General features: G+C 38.2%; 1 protein-coding gene across 2 annotated transcripts in view; it reads right to left on the bottom strand.

Annotated features, from left to right (window-relative positions):
• The window catches only part of AOPEP (aminopeptidase O (putative)), a gene marked incomplete at its 5' end in the record, with an annotated part of 173,784 nt that extends 152,844 nt beyond the window's left edge, over positions 1-20,940 (bottom strand). For both annotated transcript variants that reach the window (XM_082301942.1, XM_082301943.1), the window contains 4 exons: positions 3,948-4,196; positions 8,317-8,479; positions 15,434-15,600; positions 20,135-20,940. In XM_082301942.1, the coding sequence (XP_082158068.1) occupies positions 3,948-4,196; positions 8,317-8,479; positions 15,434-15,600; positions 20,135-20,940 (1,385 nt within the window). The remainder of the gene's footprint in view (positions 1-3,947; positions 4,197-8,316; positions 8,480-15,433; positions 15,601-20,134) is intronic.
• Between the last annotated feature and the right edge of the window lie 1,813 nt (positions 20,941-22,753).

The raw sequence follows: 22,753 nt of genomic DNA, 5'->3' as shown, positions 1-22,753 counted from the left end.
ATATTTGAAAGAATGTTTTTCCTCAGGGAATGAAAAAGAGCAAGGAATTTGGAGGCTTTTCAGGTTCTGACAAAAGGAAATTGAGTGGTAGGTCAGTGGGAGGAGACATCAAAACACTACGTTTTCAAATGTGATCAACAAAACTGGATTGGGAGTGAACTGATTTGAAGAGCCCAACCAACCGGCGAATACACAGACCCTACTTTTCGTCTGAAATGTTGCATTCAGGTTTGTTCACATGACTAACTGCTGCCTCACATGAGAGCATTTGCAACTGTGAAATACCTCTGAAATTTAAATGCCAATGGGGTCGACAACTCCTCAGGGAGTAGCATATGAGCAGCATCAAAACATAGTGCTACTTTTAATCTCCTGATTTTAACTTCTTAGTTCTCTGAGTACATGAGTGATGTGCACCTTTCAGTGTAGTGTGCGGTCAGGGATCTCTTCCATGAGCAACCTAACTAGAAACTTTAGGGCCTTGTAGTCTGATACACTTCCCTCCTTTTGCTCCAATTCGCTCTCTTCTGCTAGTGAAGGAACTTAAAATTATACAATTAACTGCTGTTACATGTTCAGAAGGTCCTAAACATTCTAGAGAAAGCACTGAATCCCAGGCTTTTAAGCTATTTAAATTTGGTCCACAACTATGAATTTAATTTCTGTACAGTCCAACATAATTTCTGTACAGTGTGTACACAGTATCACAAACAAAGTTGTGTAGGCCACATTGTTCTTTTACTAGCAAGAATTTAGGAGAAGCTATACAGAATCACTTAGACTGTAGTTGAAAGCATATTCATTTTATTTGTGTTTATTAGTTTTTCTCGTAAAGCATCTGTCAGACTTCAAGAGAAATGCAGCTGACCCACAACAGCTGCCACTGAAATACAATTTAAAACACGTAACTGTGTTTTATACTCTGCGCAGGAACTATTATAACTTCCTACCAATCTAAGATGTTGGGGAAACATCCCTCCAAAATAAAAAGAAGTATTTTGAGACGTGAAAAGCACAGTAAGTGTAATCAACAGAGAAACAAAGAAAAGTGCAAAATGCTGTAAAGCCCTAATACTTTAGATAATGACTAAAATGTATGTCTGCTTCCTTCCCTGGTAGACAGGAGTCCAATTAGAGTTCTCATAACAACAGCTCCTATGTGCTGGAATGCTGTATTATGTTTGTACTGCTACAGATAGACTAGAAGATAAAAAATAAATACAACAGCAACCTTTTTAACCCAAGGTAACAACTAACTTTTTTTTTCTTCATGTGGGTTTGGACATGGTTTTGCACACAGCTTATTGTTAGCTTAAGCAATTTAGGTAATTATCACTGCATGCACAGGAATCAACCATTTCAAGTAACTTGCTATATACATAGAAACTTCTATTTGAAAAAAAACATAAAACAGGAATAAACAAGCTATTGAGTCACTTAATAATCTCCTGTCCAAATACAGCTTGACATTTAAACACCTTAAATTAGTTAAATTTTGAAAAATTGGAATGTGTTTGGCTTGATGCACTGTTAAGTGACAGGCATCAGGAAGCATGCATGCTCCTTCTTTTATCCTTATCGTAAATGATATGGATTGCTTGGAATTGACAGTGGTTAGATGAAGCATAGGGGAATAAAAGCTCAGATTTTTCTCACCTCCTTCACAAAGAAAACACAATTATAGTATTCTGAACAGGCAGTCTGGACCCAGATAATGACAGATGGCTTTGCAACAGGCTTCCTGCAGGTATCTTTTCCCTCTAAATTCTGAGAAATGTACATGCAGGGAAGGCACTGGCACTTTTCCAAAGAGCAACAGCATATCAACAACTGAATCTTGAAGACTTCTCCTACTGTGTGCTGTAATTTTGGCCCAGACATCACTATCTGCTTTCTCTTTCATTTTGTACTATTTGTGTGTCTTGCCTTTCATGGTTCCACTGCTCTTGTCTCACAGCTAAGTCAAATGGCCAGTTTCTTTCTCAACTATAGCAAGGCCCTGTGCCAACCCTTTAGTACCATGCCTTTGAAGTAATAGAAAACTGCTGAGCAGCTCTACAAATTTCATATGGCTTCAAGAATATGGTACACAGTATCACACTTCACTCCAAATCAAACCAGCAGGCAAAGAACCAGAGAATATAATTTGCTGTAGGTGCACAAAGCAACACTGAATGCACAAAGCAATGCTTTCATTGAGTGAAGAACTATCATTGAAAACTCAGTAACCAGTAAAAAGTATCTACAAAGCAACAGGCCATATATGGCAGAGGAGGGTGACTGAATGCTAAATGTCTACATTTTCTAGATCTTCATGGAATAAAAAAGCAAGTATACTTACACTAAAAACTATACAGTATCATTAATGTGCCAGCATAATTTTCTACTTTTAACCCAAAAGAAGATTGCAAGAGGAAGGTTGTAGAAAAAACAAAAATCTACAACTTGGAAGGGCAGTCAAATCTGGCAAATCAGCTAAAGGTTGTAGGACTGGGGCCACACCAGGAACTCAGCAACTTGGGCCATGAGACTAGCTTTGAGAAACCTGGCCTGCTGATGGGGTCCATCTGTCAGAGAAGGGTAAGAACATCTTCAGTCATAAGCTTGCCAGGCTGGTGAAGAGAGCTTTACACTAAAGGTGCTGGGAAAGGGGAACCTCAATCCACCCCACTCGTATGATGCCCAGAGCCTGAGGAGAGGTAACAGGTCAGCACACGGGCACCTGAACAGCAGCACAAAGGAATTCCAGCCAGTAAGTCAGTAAGCCAGTAAGTTTCCTCAAGGGCCCAGCTTAAAAGCCTCTATGCTAATGCATGCAGCACGGGGAATAAACAGCCTGCAGGGCCATGACCTTGCTGGCATCAGTGAAGATCCATTGACCGGGAAAAAAGAAACACACCCCCCATTTTTAGAAAGGTATAGAAGGATGACCTCGGGAAGTACAGGCCAGTCAGTCTCAATTCACTGTCCAGCAAAAGCATGGAGCAGATCCTTTTGGAAACTATAAGAAGGCACATCAAAGACAGAGAGCAGATTGGTGACAGCCAACATGGCTACACTAATGACAAATCACACCTGAGAAGTTTGGTGCCCTTCTAAGATGGGGTTACAACAATGGTGGACAAGGGAAAAGAAACTGATGTCATCTACCAGAATGCAAAGCATTGGACACTGTCCTGCACAACACCTTTGTCTCTAAACTGGAAGGACCACTCAGTGGATATGGATGGTCACACTCAAAAGGTTTGCAGTGAATGCTCATTGTCCAAGTGGAGAGCAGTGATGAGTGGTGTCCTCAGGGGTCAGTAACAGTTCAACATCTTTTTAAGTGACACACAGTGGGACAAGCGGGACAGGCACACACAGCCAGTTTGCTGACGACACCAATCTAAGTGCTACAGTCAAATTGCTGGAGGGAACAGATGCCATTCAGAGGGACATGAACAAGCTTGAGAACCCTTACAATTCCATGAAAACTTGACAATATAATCCTTACAATCTGCCTTCAGCTTCTAAAGATAAGTGTCTGACTAGAAACTCATACATTGGAAAGGCTTATGAAGTACCTCTAGATTTGGATTTTAAAATGCTCCTGTTCTGTCAAAATATAAGGCTAAAATCAGTGCCAAAAGAAAACAAGGCAATGACATCAAGTATTTAGATCAATAGAACCAATAAAAGAAATTCAGTTTGGCAAATGTAGAAATTCAGATCCATATTTCTAATAGGCTTACATTTTCCTTCCCTAAGCCCTGTTAAAACTAAAATTAAAGGTCACAAAGGATGCAAACAAACCTACTCACATGAAGTCCGAACAAGAGTTTTAAGTTTTGTTTAAAAAAAACAGCACAGCAACTTTATATTGACAGCAACTTGACACAGTTAACTAGCTGATAAAAAGGAGCCTAGCAAAATACAGCAGATTGGATACTAAGAAGTTTCTTTACCTAGCCATTCCCAGGCTGGAAAAGTTGGAAGGAACTATCAGAACATCAAGCCTGGAAAAGGGGTGGGTACCCAGTGTGGCATAAGCAGCTGAGAGACACTGAGGAATTAGCTGAAGCAAATATTCTTCGCAGCTTTCCATAAGGCACCAGGGAGCAAAGACTCTATAAGGAATGACTGCCTGCAACCTGGCAGCAGGATTTTGGAAACGGCAGGGATATTCCACATGACCACAGGTCTCTTCATGCCATCTGACAATACAAAATGAAACAAAACAATACTTAATTGTGATATCAGAAATGTGCACAACTACGCTAAGACAAGGATATTCTCTAGATTTCAGAATGACAGAATTAATTTCCATAGGACCAGCTCATTTGCATTCTCACTCTGTTCACACATGTGCAGCACTTTGAAACACTCATTACTACATGTCTGAGTAGCACTCATAACTAAAGAGACTAGTCACACCTTGTTTTTGTAACAGATATGCATTAAAAAAATAAGTGCTCAAAATATATGTAAAGAGAACTATTAAGAATACAAAAATATTTACTCAGAGAAGTCCTATTTAAACTTGGCCATGAAAGTAATATTCTATACATATTAGCATAACATTAACACAAATATTTTAGGTGCAATTACAATGTAATTTTACAATGTAGTTTTACAATGTAAAAATTCCAAGTGGGATTTTTTCTGTTGTTGTTACTAAAATTCCCCAGAAACTTCAACTAATTTTTTTGATTATTATTAAGAAAAATACCCAATAGATGTACATTCAGGCTTATCATGCTAGACATTCAATCGTACCACATTAGGCTAACCTTACTTTATAGTACTTTTGCAGGATATTTAAAGCTTTAGCTGGAAGAAATGAGGGGTAAATCAAATCCTTACTAAACACTGAGTTATATACCTTCACAATAAATTATCTGCCCAAATAGATTCTTATCTAAACAGAAATCAGCTTCATGTTTTCACCTGTTAGCCTGTCTTCTCTACAGTGCACAGCCTCTCCTTGGTTTGAAATTTCAGTTTAAGTGATGTGGTTCTACTATGCCTTGACAGGCAAAGCACCCAGCATTGCCCAAAGCACTTATGCTTGGAAGATCATGCTCCAGGTAAGTGCTGACAAAATGATAACAAGTAGAAATGGATGAGATTTTGCTGAAGTATTAACACTTTAGCACCTTACATAAGTCTTTCTGTCAAAGAAGTGGACTCTAAGTCCTTTCATTGACTACATACGTAAAGAAACCACATCCTTTGCTACACTTTTTTTTTCTAAGGGTGGCTTAATCCAGTATATTTCTGCTCTAAAACAATGTCACTTTGTGTTTTATTATCAGAGTTAAGATTAGGCAGGAACATGAAAGCTAGCACCATAACTCTTATAAAAGTTGCCAAGTCCTTAATGACCACAAGGAGATAAAGTTATAAACACCATAGCTCCATTTAACATTTACTTTGATACAGCCTCCTTAGGTCAAACTCACTGGCATCTGGATACAAATTACATTACACACTTCAACAGCTTCCTTCAGAATTCCTACCTTTTCCTGTTGCCCTAGAGTTTATCTCCACTATCTTATCTGAGACACAGGCTTAACATTTGCTTGTCTATCCATTTCACACCCTTTCTAGAAATGTCTGCTACTGTGAGTAATGTTGGTTTGGTTACCTGGTCTCACTGACTAAAACAAGCAACAATCTTTGTTGTGCTAACTCCCAACTAAAGATTAACTGGATATAACTGTAAGAGCATATTTCTAAGGACATAGATTTTTTGTGTCCTGATTAGCTGCAGAACAATCTTGTACACTTAGGGTCTCCGTTTTTGTCTACATACAATAGACAGCATGTTTGCTGAAGATTTCTGGATTATTCTTTGTAATTTTTCTTCCCAAGACACATTAGTTCTGTTTCTTCTACTGACACTAACTGCTGCAGATACATCACACTATCTGTATCAATTAACTCATATAATAACCATCACACAGATAAACTCATAACTATGACCACCACACTGATTAAAACTTACACTAATTTTTGATACAAAAAATTACAAAAATATTTCCCCCTTTTCAGAAATTTTACAGAAAAATCCCAGAAGTTTTCATTTATTCTATCAATACTGAGTCAGAATAATCTTTTGCATCAAGATCAATAAATTCCTATTACCAAATGTGCTGTACTTTGGCGAGGAACACATAGTGAACATCTACAGCTTACTTTTGTAGAGGCAGTCATATTATAAACATATAAATAGCAAAGAAATACACACAAAGCAATGTTTAGAACTTCATCAAACCTATAAATTATTTAAAAATTAGAATAGGCATTTCTTACTGATTGTCAGTAAAGTACAAAAATTTCTATTCTAAAGATTAATTAGCATTTTTTACCAAAATTGGCCAAGCTGCAAGTCACCAGAATCCTTTAATTCTAAATTCCAACAAAAAATCCATATTAAGCCCTCAAGTTCCAAAGACTGACTAGTTTTACCAAACCCATAAAAACTTCCACTGTCTTAATGTTAACAAAGTATTATTCCAAACATCTATCTAAAAGACAAGTATTTTTTCAGCAAATTTTTTAATTGAGTAACAGAAAAAATACTTATGACCCTAATCACCTTCTACAATAAAATAACAACTTCTGTTGACGTGGGGAGAGAAGTGGATGTTGTTTGCCTGGAGCTCTGCAGAACACTGACCACACTTTCCCAGAACCTTCTCCTGGACAAACTGGCAACATACAAACTGGATAGGTGGTCTGCAAGATTGACACATGGGCCATGCTCAGAGAGTGGTGATCAATGGTTTTCACTAAGGCTGGCAGTCTGTCACTAGTGGAGTTCCCCAAGAAATGATGTTGGGTCCCACACTGTTCAACATCTTCACAAATATCCTGGATGATGGGATAGAAAGCACCCTCACCCTCAGGTTAGCTAGGTGGGGAGGTGGACACATCCGAAGGGAGAGCCATCTCGGAAACCTGGACAGGCTGAAAGGGTGGGGCTGGCAAGAGCAGTGCAAGGTGCAGCAGAGACAAGTGCAAAGTCCTGCACCTGGGATGACTCAATCAAAGGGCCCAGCACAGGCTGTGACCTGTGTGTCTGGGGAGCAGCCTTGCTGAAAGGGACATGGAAGTTCAGGGGACAATCACTTGAACACAAGTCACTGGTTTGACACTGCAGCAAAAGGCAAATCAGATCCTGGGCTGCAGCTGCATTGCTGGCAAAGACAGACTGGGATCACCACACTCTGAACAGAGCTTGTCAGGCAGTACCTGAAGCATCGTGTCTCCTTCTGGTCTCACAGTTCAAGGAAGACACAGAAATGAACAAAGGGCTGCAGAACCTCCCCTGTGAGGAAAGACAGAAGGAGCTAGGCCTTTTCATGGAAGGGGAAAGAGAATCTTATCGCACTATTTCAGCACTTGAAGGGCATCTACAAAGACCACAGAGTCTCTCTCTTCACAAGGAGCAACATGGCCAAAACAAGGGCCAATGGGTGTTAGATATCTTCATCTAAGCTCCTTCCCATGAAAGAACGGACGAGATGAACCTTCAAGGTCCATTACAACCTGTGTTGGTCTGTGATGCTATGATATGAATTTGAAAAGCTGAGAGTAAGATATGAGGAAATCAAGTCCCATGTGTGAGACTTCTGCTAACTAAGGTGAATACATGTGAAAACAAATGGTATTTTTCCAGAAACTTGTTTTCTATCTTCAAGTCTTACTTTCAGGCATATTTTGTTTTGTTCATCCACCACTCTGTAATAATTCAAACTCAGTGAGTTTTGACTAGACTGAGAGGAGGAAAAGATGTATCCAAAATAATTACATTTCTACTAGTTTGGTCAAAACCAGCTAAGAATCATTGATCCATTTTATGGGATCACTGTACCAGATCTTTCATGATCATTACACATCACCCCAGGTAAACCACTGCACAGGCCAGCTCTAACTGTGCCATGAGACTGGAGCAGAACAAATAAATGAGTAGCCAGTATTGTAGGAGGCATTAGGTATCCAGAATGGACTGAGTCGAATATTTTAATAAACAAGACAGGAGCTGGCATTGCTGCAGCAGAGTATTAAGGATATAGGATACAGATCTAGCGGACAGTGGAATTTACAAACCCTATTACTCACCAAGCAGCTTGTTTTCACATAAAAAGAACCACACCTGTACCCATGAAATAATGCCTTTGGAATTATTTTCCTGTCAAGATTTTTCTGTTCAGATAAAACAAGTCCTATTTTGATTCCTGTGCTAATATGACTCATTTTCACATTCCACACAGTAAATGGAAATGCTACCCATGTATCTAATTTTCCAACAATATTATAAACACCAACCTGAAATCAGTTTGTGATGATGGCAAGGGGAACTCAGTGTTTGTTTCAATAGCAGCTGTTTGTTTGAAGGATTGCTGTTTAACTTCCTGCCAGCACCCCACAGCAATAGTGAAGGTGGATGCTGGCATTGGCATAGACACATAGTAGTACCAGCTCAAAACACCTGTAAACAAAAGAACATTTGTACAGACTCATCAGTCTTATAGAACACATTAGGTACTTGACATTTTCATGTACTTGAGATTTCGGGCCACACCTCCCACCTTACATCCTGGTATTTCTGTGGAGGAAATAAAAATAATTTCACTGAGACATATAAAAACAGTTGTATGTAAACACCATGGATTCAGTTACTGTTTATTTACACCTGCAACTTTGCTCTAACTGCTGATGTCTTTACCAGTAAATAAATCATCCATAACTGGGATGTTATGAATGCAACTTAATATGATCAGTAACAAACGTGTTTGTTACTGCCCAAGAATCACATCAGACGTGAAATCTAGTGACACCTTTAAATACACACACACACAGACACACAAACACAAAATATTAAAATTAAATTCTTTCAACCTTGAATCTACTATCTTATGGCTTTGTCTTGTTTGTATTATCTCACACAACCCAAAACCCTTTATTTGTGTTCTGGGCAGTACCAAACTGATAGGCAAGTTTTAACAAATAACACTAATGCTTGTGAATTGGACCCATCTATCTGAGGTACATAATGTGTCAACCAGGCAGTAAGAAATCAAAGCTTAGACTCAGATGGGATATTACCTAAGTCAACAGTTTGGTCATATTACCCAGAAGGCACTAAGACAAGACGAGAATCTATTAGAAGGTAAAAATATGCTAAGTTTTATCATTATGGGAACACAATGTGTGAAGACAAGGAGTATGGTATAGGACAAACACATTTTGATAAAGTAGAGGAAAGTACTTTTCATTAATATAAATGCTGCTTAGATTTTCTGTTTGTCCCTTTAAAAAGGATATAGTTTAAGAATCACATCCACGTATTCATTTACGGTCATAATACAGTTACTACACCACACTAATAGATTAATTCTCTTGAAAAGAGCGTAGCATGAGTTACAATCTGATGAATCATGTGCAAATGACTGTAGCTAGGGCAACAGTGGAAATATACAAACGTCAGTTATTTTGAGAGAACCTTAATACTTGCTCTTTTGCAAAAGTATTCTGACTACAGCTATGGAACACTACCAAAAGGAAAAAAAAAGGAAAAAAACCACAACTAAGTGGAGACCACAAGGCATAGAGGAAAGGAAATAGACAACTGCTGCAAAGCATCACTTGATTTCCTACCTTAATGACCAAAGAAGGTCAGGCTGTCCAAAGGAAGGACAAAGAAGAAAATCTTTTGCTTAGCCTCAACAACTTCTCCACCTTCTATTTAGTATGACAAAACAAAGGCATTTGTGAAGTCTTCTGAGAGGCAGATAAAGCCTTTGCCTCTCATATGCACTAGAAACCACTTATACTTGTTCACTCCATTCCACTTCAGGCAACATCCACCATCAAAAGCCTTTTGTCTGTATTGTCAGATGAACATATATTACTCTTGTAATTTTCCTAAGCTCCTGTCAGTACGTAAGCAGAATGAACTTACTTGTTCCAAACACATTAAGAGCAAGGAGGGTAACTGTTTGCCAAATTTCACCCCACCTTTTGTTTTTTTATTATTATTACTAACTTAACAAAGCTACAAATAAGCCAAGGCAAGCAAATGCCACCTTGAGAGAAAAAGGTCATCCAGGACAGCAACGATACAGTATTTCAAAACATCAAGTTCCTGGTGTACGGAGTTTCATTGATAGACACTGTGCTAGAGGCACAAGCCTGCACACATCCAGTTAGTAGCAGCTCTGCCATCAACTTACATGCATACAGGACAAGGCTCAGAGGTTCTGCACTGAGTGTTGCATCTAAGTGCTATAAAGCATTACAAAATGCTCCATGCATCTATGTTAATTGTAAAATCTTAAGAATTAAATAACATCAGGAAAAAGTGAAAATTTGAGGAATTGTAACAGAAAAACTGTCACGTGTTTTCAACTATGTTCCAAAAAAAGCATGAAAGTCAAAAAGCAGTCACAGAAAACTGTTCCAAATGGCATGAGGTATAAAGGAGAAGGTTCTCACAACTGTGAGGAGATTGTCTAAGAGGAAAGGGTGCTGGCCTGTGCTAGGCAAACAGAGATCAGAGAGGCTTACAGCGAGAAACAAGTTTAGTAAGACAGGCTACAGTAGCAAGACCATAGAGAGTCTTTTGCACAGATTGAACAGAATGTCAAAAAGGAATAGCAATCAGATTAGCAATCCAGAGAGAACAGCACGTACTGCATTCAGAAATTTACACATATTGGCAATGAACATATGCTACTTAGAGCTGACCCCATGCAGAAGAGTGAAGGTACCAAAGCCCCTTTGATTTTGCAAGGATTTTAGAAATCATGTGAATTATGGATCCTCCCAGAGCAAGATCCAAGTTTTATAATGTCTCTGCATACCTACCCAGGGCTCAATCCATTTCCTGCAGTGCTTTTGGATGCCCTGTACATTCACACTCAACTATGTAGCGTACCTATATATTCATCCGACAGCTGTTGACTGAAATCACATGCATGGGCATGACAAGTGAGTTCTCTTTAAAGAGCCATGGAATCCTTCAGGTTGGAAAATAGGGCATTTGCTGATCAGTGACTGAAATGGTCTTTTTGCTGGCAAAAGTTCTCTATAGAGACAACCATGAAGCACTGTTTCAAAGACAGCTTAACTAACTCACTGACCTTGTGTCTTGTCCTCTCACTACTGGTAAGGTTGTCTCCCATCCTGACCTATCCCATAACTTCACTTCCTTCCTTATAGTGCCTTCATGTCAGTGGAATTTGTTTTGCTTTCCTTCATCTGTATCCTATGATCTATCCCAGCACATAGATGGGGATCACAAACGTCACTCAATTCCTTCTCGCTGCTCTCCCCGTCCTCTGGCTGCGCTGTGCTTTTCAGTGTCAACCCTGGAGACAGCTCCATCTCTAGGGTAACAGACAACAGCGCAGCTGAAACGGGGAGGTGGCTTTCCTTACCAAATACAGCGTGTTGTACCATAAAAACATCTTCAGACTAAGCAAGAACACACTGGGAAAAACAAGAGCTTGGGCTGGGGTTAGTCCACAGGAAAAACAGAGGTTGATCACCCTGGTCCTTCTACTTGTACTGTAATTTAAAAAATACTCGATTCCTACACATAATTGTTTTTGGCAATTATAATAATTTCAAAATATTTTGGTTTTTTCTGTACCCATTTTTCTGAAAATAATTTAAATTTTTTTTCAGTTCTGCAAAACAAATCTATTGTATCATAACTGCATAAATCATACAGCAACAATCACCTATTCTATGAATTAAAAGTGAAAAACTTTCCATGCAAATGTTTAACAAGAGCAGGAAATTTCAATCTATTTAGAATTGTGCAAAAGAATAATTTAAATGTCGTTTATTTCTCCTACTTGAAATAATAATGATGAATGATGCAATTACTTCCTAGAATTTTTAATGCATTCAGCGATGTTTGAAATCATTAAAATTGTTTGAGTTCTGAAGAATTCATTATAACTGAAAAAAAAATGCCTTATATCTGTTAATTCCAGGTGCAAGAACATTATGAACTTTTTTACTTACCAGTGCATTTTTTGTAAAATAGTTCGCACTAACACAAAACCCACAAAATACAGCTGATGTTTACCATTTAGTAAAATCCACAAAGTTCCACTACCTCTAGGGAAAAGGTGAGATAGCTCCATACAGCAACTGATATACAAGGTAAGAGCTAGTGCTAATATAAAAAACGTGCAGCTAAATAAGTAGTTATGTAAAAACTACTCTTAGGCTGGAGCACCAGGATTAAGGAGCCTCCAGCTTTCTGAAACTTTTTGTAACTTGTAGGGATTTTTTGATCTCGTCTGAAAACCAGACCTTCCCACAGAGCTCCCTCACATTTATGCCAGAGAATTAGTTCAACACTGGTTCAGAGGAATGATGGGCTCTCCACTCCGCTGCTGTAGTCCCTGATACACACTGGAGATCAATCAACACAAGTACTGCACTCTCTTGTTTTGCCTTGTGAAAAGTGAGGAGCACAAGCAAAAGCAACGATTGCTGCTGCTGACTACATAGCAGTAGCAGCGGCTTCTCTAGCACCATATTTTCTCTCAGTACAAGTATACTCCTCATTTTAAGTGCAGATGCTAAAACAAGATCAAGGATATCATAGCAGTAGAGTAACAACACAAAAAGCATGCCAGTCTATTTCACACAATGGCTAAATACCTACTTCTTGAATATGAATTGAACAAGTGGAAAGGTGTTTGTGATTAAATGTATTTGCAGCTTCTATGTGTTAGAGTAATGTGCTGAAGGAAAGTAAAAGTGACAAGTACAGAAAAATAAATCTAATGTTTAAATGGCTCACATTACACACACTTAGTGCTCCCTGTCAAGCTTTCTCCCAAAGGGCATTATTAATTGCATTTTTCTGATCAACTTCTCTAAGTACTCCATAAACAATGCAAGGTATGATTTTTGGTCATACTCAAATAGTTACAATTTCAATTTGTGTAAGTATTCTATCAGTATTTTCAAACAAATGTGGCTTCACTCTATTTCACATGACAGTATCAACCACAAGTTTTGTAGGAGGCAAAATGCAAAAATGGCACATATGGGAGGAAGACTCTCACGAAAACCTGCAAATACAAGTGGTAAATGAGGAAACTGCACATGAGAGTACATCTAGCCCAGCTATGCACTGGATTACTGCATACGTACACGGAGAGGTGTGTGTCTGTGAAGCAGAATGCAGATCTCTAAAAGCATGAAGCAATCAACTGTGCTTGCTGTTCTCTGATTGTCTGCCCGCACACTGGTTTTAAGTATGACTTTTGAAAGAAAAAATTATTCAGAATAAATTTATTCACAACTGCTTAACAAAATGCTAATTCTTTCCAATAAATTGCACTTTAAAAAATACATTTTATTATTCTGCTACTTACGTATGATTTTATAAATATGTAGCACAGCAACAGCATACCACATGTAAACAACTTGGCAAACTTATTTAAATCGAAGCTACCCTGAAAGCCTTTTTGGTGTGTAAAGACAAAATTTTAAGTTGGATACCTTTCATGTATCTTCCATAATTGCCAAACAACAAGATCTAGGTGGACAGGTTATTTAGAACAACAGACTATTGGGGCTGGGTTGGGTTCTAGGGCTCAGACCCAGGAAGCCGTGACCAACCCAGAGGGAGTGTCCTGCAAGGGACAGTCTTCGGGAGGTCTACAGTACTCCCTCAGCCGCCGGGGTGCCTCTGCAGAAAGGTGCCTGTCTCAGCAGGCTGTCAGCTCTCTAGTGATTTCAGCAAGAGTGACTTCAGCTCTTGTTCTGCGAGGCAAACCCCAGGCTAGACCGGGAGGAGAGAGACAAGAGGCTCATTTAGCAGTTCCACATGAGGCAGCTTTATTAGTCCACACACCACAAAGGGGAGGCTAGGGACGAGCTCTCCAAACTCAAAGGGGGAGAAGGGTAGATCTTACAGGGATACAAGGGTGAGTATGAGAGGGTAGAAGCCAGTGGGTTACAAAGAGTCTACATACGGTGTCCCAGAGGATCATGGTTCTTGTTTTCTCTCACCCTCACCTCGAAGTGCTGCCTTTTCCAAGGGGATCTTGCTGGGAAGTTATGCAATCTCTTTATCTCAGCAGGCCTCCTTCCAGGGCAGGGGCTGGGCATACCCCACAACAGACGATTTCAAACTTTTTAACTCTTAAAAGTCCTATTAATTAAACTAATGAATTTGTACTCCTAAATTCATTAAGAATTTATTCAAGGCTTCAGATTAGCACTTAAATCTTGGGTTTACTTGGGTTTTAAAACATTCCTCAGAATATTACTCCTTTCCCTTTCTGCCTCTGTATTAGTTTTGTACATTTTTACAATTCCAAACAGCTTGCTGGTTTGTCATTTCCACCTGTATGTAAGCAAGATTATGAGGCCTCTCACTAAACTAGTTAAATGCTGATGGAAAAGCTGTTATCCTAGTCTTAAGTCAAGAGTGTCCTTGCTTTCTTGATGCTGAGAGAGAAAAGTATTACTCTCCACGTGAGCTGAGCAGCTCCTCATGGCACTTCTCCATATTTCATCAGCAGAGACAAGCCTTGAAAGAGGCCTCACATATGGTCAAATATAACCAGACAATTCCATGCAAATGGATTAACTGATGGTTCTCAAATCAAGGAGACTTTCAATTCTTTCCTTTTCCCCTCAAGAACAAACCTGCCTATTTAAAGGGGAACAGAGGATTTTTTTAATATGCTACTTCTCATCAGAACTACTTACGTTAGAAAATTCTGACCCAGTTTGACAGATTATATTAAAACTAATTGAGCAAGACATACTTTATTATATGTAGAACTGCCTTAGAAACTTCTCTGTGCAGAAAGAAGTTTAGATAAAAGTATAACCAACACAGAAGAAATGCTTGTTTGCTTACTGTTGAAAAAAGTATGTTTTATCAATGCAAAAAACCCCACAGAGAACAGAATTTCAGGGCACTGACCTGATACTCTTCAGCTATTCCATGTATCCCAGGAAACAGCTATGACACAATGGCTGCTTCTAATCACATGCTGAACTACACTTGGACTGGAGAACTAAAACTGAAAGATAATTATCTACCAAGGCCTGAAACTGTTGAGAGCCTGATAAGGCACTTCGTCTACAAAGCACTCAACTACACTGTGATCAAAATAAAGCCAATTTACAAAAAGTGAAATCTAGGTTTGGAAACACAGAGGGGAAAAAAGTAAGCAACACTCTGAAATGCAGAAATGTAGATACTTTGACTACTTACAAAGTTATCCTGAGGCCTTGAGCAGGTAACTTTTCCACAGAATGACTAGGAGATTACAGAGAGCCACAGAAGTGCTTTTAAGGTTAGGAACTTCATTCTTTTACAAATCACATATTTACTAAGCTTTATTTCTAATTATAAAAGCATTGAAATTAATTTGCCATGAAAAACATATTTCACCTTCTCGAAGCTGGACTGGTTCTGCAGAGTTTTCACCACTCATTAACACAACAAAGCCTGCAGCTGTTCGGACTGAGGCTTGCCATGTTGACAAGGCAATGGGTGGTTCTTGGCATGGAAAGAGGGCTCTGTTGTTTATTGGTGATCCCATCGTATAAACACATGGCCTAGATGGAAGGAAAAGAGACTGAAGTTGGAATTACAATAAGACAGACTGAATTAAGTTCTACATCGAAAAGATGCTGTTGTACTGAGGTGGTTTCTTTCTTTAACTTCAGCTCTGTAGGTTTCAAAACTGTATGACATGAACCAATCAAAATACAATCTAACTAATTTAAGACAAAAAAGCAAGATTAATTACAAACTAGAAAACACTACCCCAGTCTTTTCCCTCTCCTGCTTTTGCATGAGTCTTCCAGCCTCAAGCAATAGCTTCCAGTTGGACCCAAAAAGTCAAGGAAGGCTTCTGAGTATCTTGTGATGATGCCACTGCAGGGCTTCACCAATACCTGTGATACCTCCCTGCTATCATCCAGTAGTGCTTTCACTATCATTAATCCAATCTCCTGGATTAGCAACCTGGAAGCTCACGCAAATTCAGCACTAGATCTGGTTCTGAGTCTTCCTTAGTTCAAGCCTCAATAAATCCTGATATTTTTACATTTAATCTTACAGGTACTGCACCCTAGCTCACCTGTCTTTGGGAATCTCAATCACAGGAAATATAATACAAAGAATGAATTTCTTTCCTATCAACTTCAGCCTCCTTGCTTCTCACATAGCAATCTTCCTTGTAGTATTGCTCTTTTTGCAGTTTCTCTAACCTGCTCCCTGGCAGAACCTCTCTGTCTACTAACCCTTTCCAATTTCAGCTGCAATATTTCATGCCAGTCAATTTCTTATTACCCACTTAGCTACAGCTGGGAAGGTAGCAAGGCCTTTCACTAACTCCTTCTGTCTTGCTGGTGGATGGACTTAATGATTCCTGGTTTACTTATTTTGTTGCATTTTTTAGTTTTATCTTAATTCCCATTACTTGCATAACAACACCACTTATCTTAAGGGATAAAAAGCTATTTTTTCAATTATAAATTATATAAAAAACCCACAGTCAATAGGTTTCTCCAGTAAAAGAAAGAAAATCTTGAAAGCATCACTTCACTACACTGAATTTTTTAAAACCTATGATATTTAAAGTTAAATATAATGGGAGCAAAACAGATTATTTTGTGAACACTTGAGGCTAAAAATATTCTGATCAGTATCTTTCACCACTTAAGTTTAAAAATCAAAACACTTTAGAAAGTAGGAGACAAGTTGTTAGGGCAAAACTGATTTTGCAATGGCTAAGATATTAGCATCTTATTTACTCTCCTCCAAACTGCTTTTCCTTTCAAACTATTCCTTCTCTAAAGCCAACTTCAAACTATACAGAGAAAAAGAACTTGGAAATACTGACAGTCACAGATGAAATATATTCTGAAGATATTTTTGCCCTCTTGTCTTGTCATTGCTATCTGTGCCATTAGATCCAGAGCTGTCCTTGGCACAATCAAGTTACTGTGGCTTAACTAATAGCAGGCCAGCTGATCTTCCAGCAAAACAGGGATGAAAGGTGCAATTTAAGAAGGCCTTGAGAAACATGGGCCAGTATTCCCAGTGAACAGCCACCCAGACTACTGGAGAAATCAAGTACTAGTTGTGGTACTGTTTGGTTTTGTCGAAGCAGCAGGGTTTTCTGGCATCTAAATCACACCAACTTTTTTATTCTGCCTTAAAAATTTACATATCTGCAAGGTGCCAGTGATTGTCATCAGATTCCATCAGAGCAGGTATTCTTGCTCACAGTGAGAAATATGGGTATTATTGACTGTTGAAAAAAACACCCATATTTCCCATTGTCAATAATACCCATATTTCCCATTGTGTTCCTTTTAGTTAGGACAACTAATTCAGAGGAGATAATTTAAAATTTTTACAAATATTTGTTTGTTGCCTTCCACATTTCCAGGAATATCAAATCCATTTATTTTGTACTCAGGGTCTGCCTATTTCTTAAATTTTTTTTTACTTCTCCATTCTATTCATGCCATTTGTTAGTTTTTAGAAATCACCTCATATCACATGAGTAATCCAACAAACTCCAAACTGCTTCATTAATTGCTCAAATATAACTGTTCAACACTGGGAACAAAATTATACAAAATAATTGTAGAGAATTCCTCACAGTTGAGGGTAGCCTCTTAGGATTTAGTCTGTGATGTACCAGGGTTCTGGACTATCTTATTCTACCAAACCTTGCCTATGAAGAAAACCAAATTCTTTATTTCCTTCCTGAATTTCCAGTTTCCAAGAGCCCAGAACGATGCTTACTCATGCCACTGAAAAACAAACATCTATTTTCATGACACATTTTCTATTTTGTAGTAAATAACTCTACCTTCCAAACTAACCTCAGTAGTATTTTCCAAACAAATCTTACTCTCTTCTCTTTCCCCCTCTATTTATTTTCAGTTAGATTGGCTGCCTAATATGCCTTATTACCCAGATGTACATATTACACACCTGTGTCATCATACCAGAGATGGAAGGAACTAGCATTCAACTTTAGAGAGGTCAAGAGTGTCCCTTTCATCAAGTGTGTTTTGGTAGGCTTCCTGGTCATTCCTTTATACTTCCCCTCTTTCCCTCTTTCCACTACCACAAGTTAGCTCTGTGGTTGACTTTTTGTTTCGCCCCAAAAGCTCAGACAGGGAAATGCTGAAATTCCATGTATTCCGTTCCTGTACTAAAACCAGAAGTGTGCCCTGCTCTGATAACATGTTTGCATACACATATCTGAACTTGCCTAAACTCATCCTACACAGCTTTGTTTCAGCTGGTTTTTTTTGTGTATTATATATCATTCTTTAAAACAAATGCAAGCCTTGATAAAATTGTGCATAAGCTAAATTTCAAAACATTGTATTAGTGTTAAATTAGAAGAAACATATAGGAAGTGTACTTTGAGAAGCAGTACTTCGTTATTTACTTTTCTCCAGGGTTGGAACCACAGTATAGACTCCTTTGGCAAAGGATTTGACATCTGTCTAAAAAAGCATCATATGCATAATTTTGAACAATTTGAAGAATCCTCCTATGGCAGCACGATGAGATTTATCATTATGTTTATGGGCTCATCACACATAGAATTTGATTTTAAAAAGATACCAAGAAAGATTCTAATGACTGTGGTATGAAAACTCATTTTCTGACAGGCATTAGTTTTTGGAATACCCTATGCAAGCCTGAAAATAAATCAGTTTATACTATTTTTTACCATCAAACTGCTGGATCCATGTCAAGCCTGCTTTTTCTGCTCCATTATTGATCCATAAAATTCCATCCATTTGTGTACAACTGCCATGAAATGTCACTAAAGTAAGAACAATGCTTTGCAATGAAAGGATCATAAGGAGTCAAAACTGTTTGCGATTTAGATGCTTAAAAGAAACATCCAAATGCTCAAAACACACAGAGGAGGAGCCCTATACCAGCTGAGTGTTGCTAACATTGTTAGTAGGGCAGGTGGACATAGACACATGATCACAGGCAACTGCCCTACCTTCACGTGCAGTCAAAATTAAGAATTTTCAGATCTAAGGGTACTATAAGGAGTTATATTTCCTAAACTCATACCAAAAATAACTCCTCAGGGAAAAGGAAGGGAAAGAAATAATGAACATGACTTAGACATTTCTGGACTTGAGGGTACTTATAGATTAGTAGCAGAATTCCCCAACCACCACAAATACAATTAAAAGGCCTCATTTTCCTCACCAACACAGATGCTAGTGAGAAGACTTAATTTATATTAGCATAACTGAAATAAAAGGTAACCATGTATCTCTTGTTTGGGAATGAACAGCAAGTATTCAATTAGGTCAAATTTGTTTCTTATCTTCCAACTTTGTTCCTGTTTTTTAGACATCATAAAGAAATAATAGCCATTAAAATCCACCTTTGAACATTGTAATAAAACAATTACAGTTGTAGGAATCAAGAGTGAATTGTAGTTTCCCTTCTATAAAATGCTTATATTGAAGGCTTCTGTAAATACCCATTACTTTTCACTAACACTAGATACAATGCCAATTCTTCTTTCAGTCTGTAGTCCATTTGCTATCATCAATGTACTTAACATTATAGATGAAGGAGATTTTGAAAGTTGATTATTAGAGACTAAACGGAAAAGACTGCATTTCTAAGCTGATTACAATATTGATAAAGGACTAGTTGTGAAGTAATTCTATTAAATGTTATGTATATTGAACTTCATGCTGTGTAAGCCAGGAAGGAAAAAGAACACAAAGTATTACAGTGAAAATAACCTGTCATTCATACCTTTTCTTACCCTAAATGATAATTCCCTATTCCCTGCACACACTTTTTGAAATACACACAAGTTATTTACTCCCAATCAGAAGGAGCACACACAAACACTAAGACAGGCCTGAGATCTTCAAGTCCATTGGGGTTTCACAAGCAGAGACTTTGTCTGCTCTTCTACAGGACAGCAAAAGGATTCAAACCAAGAATTAAACGAAAACTGTGGAAGAGTGTACTCATTGTCTTCACAGTTGCTCAGCAATTACATGATTCTCCATTCTTGCACCTTTTAAAATTTATTGCATACAAAGTTTTCAGCAAATAGTTACATACCTGCCACTCTGGTCTGTAGTCCACGTAACAGATCTTCCCTCTGGTTTGGTTTTGTACCATATTCTTATTGCATGAGGAAAGTCTGCTGGAGTCTGAATTCCTGATTTCCTTATCTCCAGGCTCCAGGTGCCAGTACTAAACACAAGCTCCCCACAGCCAGGTGCCTGGCTACAGAGAGTAGAATAGTGCAACTGTTCCTTCCAGCGATCCGCAGGTAAAGTCACAAGTTCATGTACAATCTCGTTCCTGAGATTTTCCAGCTCCTGTGAAACACCAGTTAGCTTGGCAGGCCTTAGAAGTTTTTCAATGCCTGACACAGCAGCAACATCTACCTCTTCAACCTTTAGCACAGCTAAATCACAGCAATCCAATACCAGCAGAAAATCCTTGTTTCCATGATTCTCTATGTCACAGGGGTCCTTTGAACTAGAAATCCCAGAAGCCTGTTCATTGTTGCTATGGTTACTATTTTCATCAGCAGTAGCTTCTTCTTCTTTACCACTGATAGCAAAATCATTATATTCCGTTTTAGATGAACAGGTAGGCACATTTATCATAGGAATGTGGCAGGGTTCAGGTGCCCTCATTTCACAGGTTTCATCAAACTGTACCTGGCAGCATTCTTTGCCAGCACTGCTGGTTTTCCTGTGTTGGCTCCCAGTCTCCAAGAACAAAACTATGCTGCCTTCAATAACTTTACCTTTAAAATCCACATCCAAGTCCAGTACATAGTGCTTTACAAGCATGTAGCTAGTATTTGCCATTAAGGGCAAGTCATCCTTCATGGGGTCTAGCTGTGTCTCCATGTTCGTCTATTGGGCAACAGCTTTACAATGCTTTAGACAATTCTTATATATGATGACTCCAGAAGGAGAATATTCAGCCTCCCAATGCAAAAATAATTTTGAATAAGATTAGGATATTAAAATTGTAGTTTCTCCACCTCTTGCGTTCTAAAAAAAAAAAAAAAAAAAGAAAGGAAATCATCTCACAACCATTTCTGAAATGCACTAATTCTAAAACCCATTTAAAGTCCGTCCAGTTGCCTTTGTTACAAACAGTGAAGCTAAAGGGTCATTGTATCTCCACAGAATGGCGTCAGGCTAGAATGGCTTCAGGATTTGCTGTCAAGAACCACTGGCTGTATTTTTCAGTTAAGAACGCAAAGGAAAGTATTTCTAGACAGCTTTTACAAATCAATAAAAACAACCCTTACCACAGTCAACTTGTATTGACTCTTGACTCTCTTCACTCACAAAAATCCTGCACCATTTTTAAGTTGCATTTTTTCAAATGTATCAAAAGATAGTGATATATTTCTACTGGAATTTTAAATAACAAGAGTAAGTATGAATCGCCTCATATGTCTTAAATTTTTAGAGTAATAAATTCCTATATAAAATGCATGTCCACAGATTAATATACTTTCCACATTACAACAACTCTCATATCAGCAATTCTAGTAAATTACAAGAAAATAAGCCAATTTACAAGGAGTGCATTCCAAGTATTCCTTTGAGATTGCTCATGAAGATTTTTTAAATCTATAATTAAATACTTAAGGTATATAATTACATTTTTGTAGCTGGGAATTCACAACACTCAGAATAGCACCTTATAGAAAACAAAGTGTCTTTTCACTGGAAAATATGTAAATACCTAGAAAGGCACAAAAATATTAAAATGCACCAACATTTGTTGCAACAATAGGCAGAAGTTTATCACACAGAAGCTAAACTGACATTCATTCTCTGTTTTGCTATGACCACTGAGCTAAAATCATGCACTTTTAGCCCACTTAAGTCCTTTTCATCCGCTTTCTAGACAAGGAATAGAAATCAAGAGGATGGAATACAGACAGTTCTCTCCCGGGCATTTCAGTGACACTCATCAGCAGCAGCCGGGCCTGCTTCTAAGTGCCTTAAGAGAACAGATACTCCATTGAGACATTATTTCACAGTTTTACACCTTATCATAGACTTCACCATCCAAAGCCAAGTTTTGTGTAGACCTCAAAGTCAGCACAGACAAGCACCCAGACTCCCCCAAGACTTGTTATATGTTTTGCAGGAATCCAGGGCATGCTATCAAGCTACTATCTCTAAGTGAAACACTTGGCAAGAAATTGTCTATACAGATCCCTAAATTAGTTTCACAAAAGCACAAAAACATAGCAAGTATCTCCCTACCTCAATGGCTTTCTAGTAGTCAAAAACAACTCTTACAGGGCTCTCTTCGAAGACAAACTGAGAAAAATCCTCCTTTCAATTTTTAACAATCTTACAATATTTCTGCAACCATACCAGGGCAACAAGCTCACATCAGAAGGTTCTCTTTCACTGAAATAGCTCAGTAAATTCAGGCAACATGAGCAATGCATCTGTGATGTCTGTGTGTAACACTGTGGACTGAACTTGATGTTATCTGGATTTTTTTTCTGAATACCAAAATCTCATGACTGCTAGCAGGTCAGGTAATTATTGGTGATAGAGAAAAGAAATAAAGTGACTTGGTGGGGAAAAACCCAACAACTGAACTAACATTCAGATTCCGTTTTGCACAAGCACCTGTTTAATTTGTAAATATGTATAATATAATACTGACATCATCTACAAAATG

This window comes from Coloeus monedula (genome assembly GCF_965178545.1).
Source record: "Coloeus monedula genome assembly, chromosome: Z".
Lineage (NCBI taxonomy): Eukaryota > Metazoa > Chordata > Aves > Passeriformes > Corvidae > Coloeus > Coloeus monedula.
The sequence above is the reverse complement of the archived record's forward strand: the minus strand, read 5'-3'. Positions and strand labels throughout refer to the sequence as shown.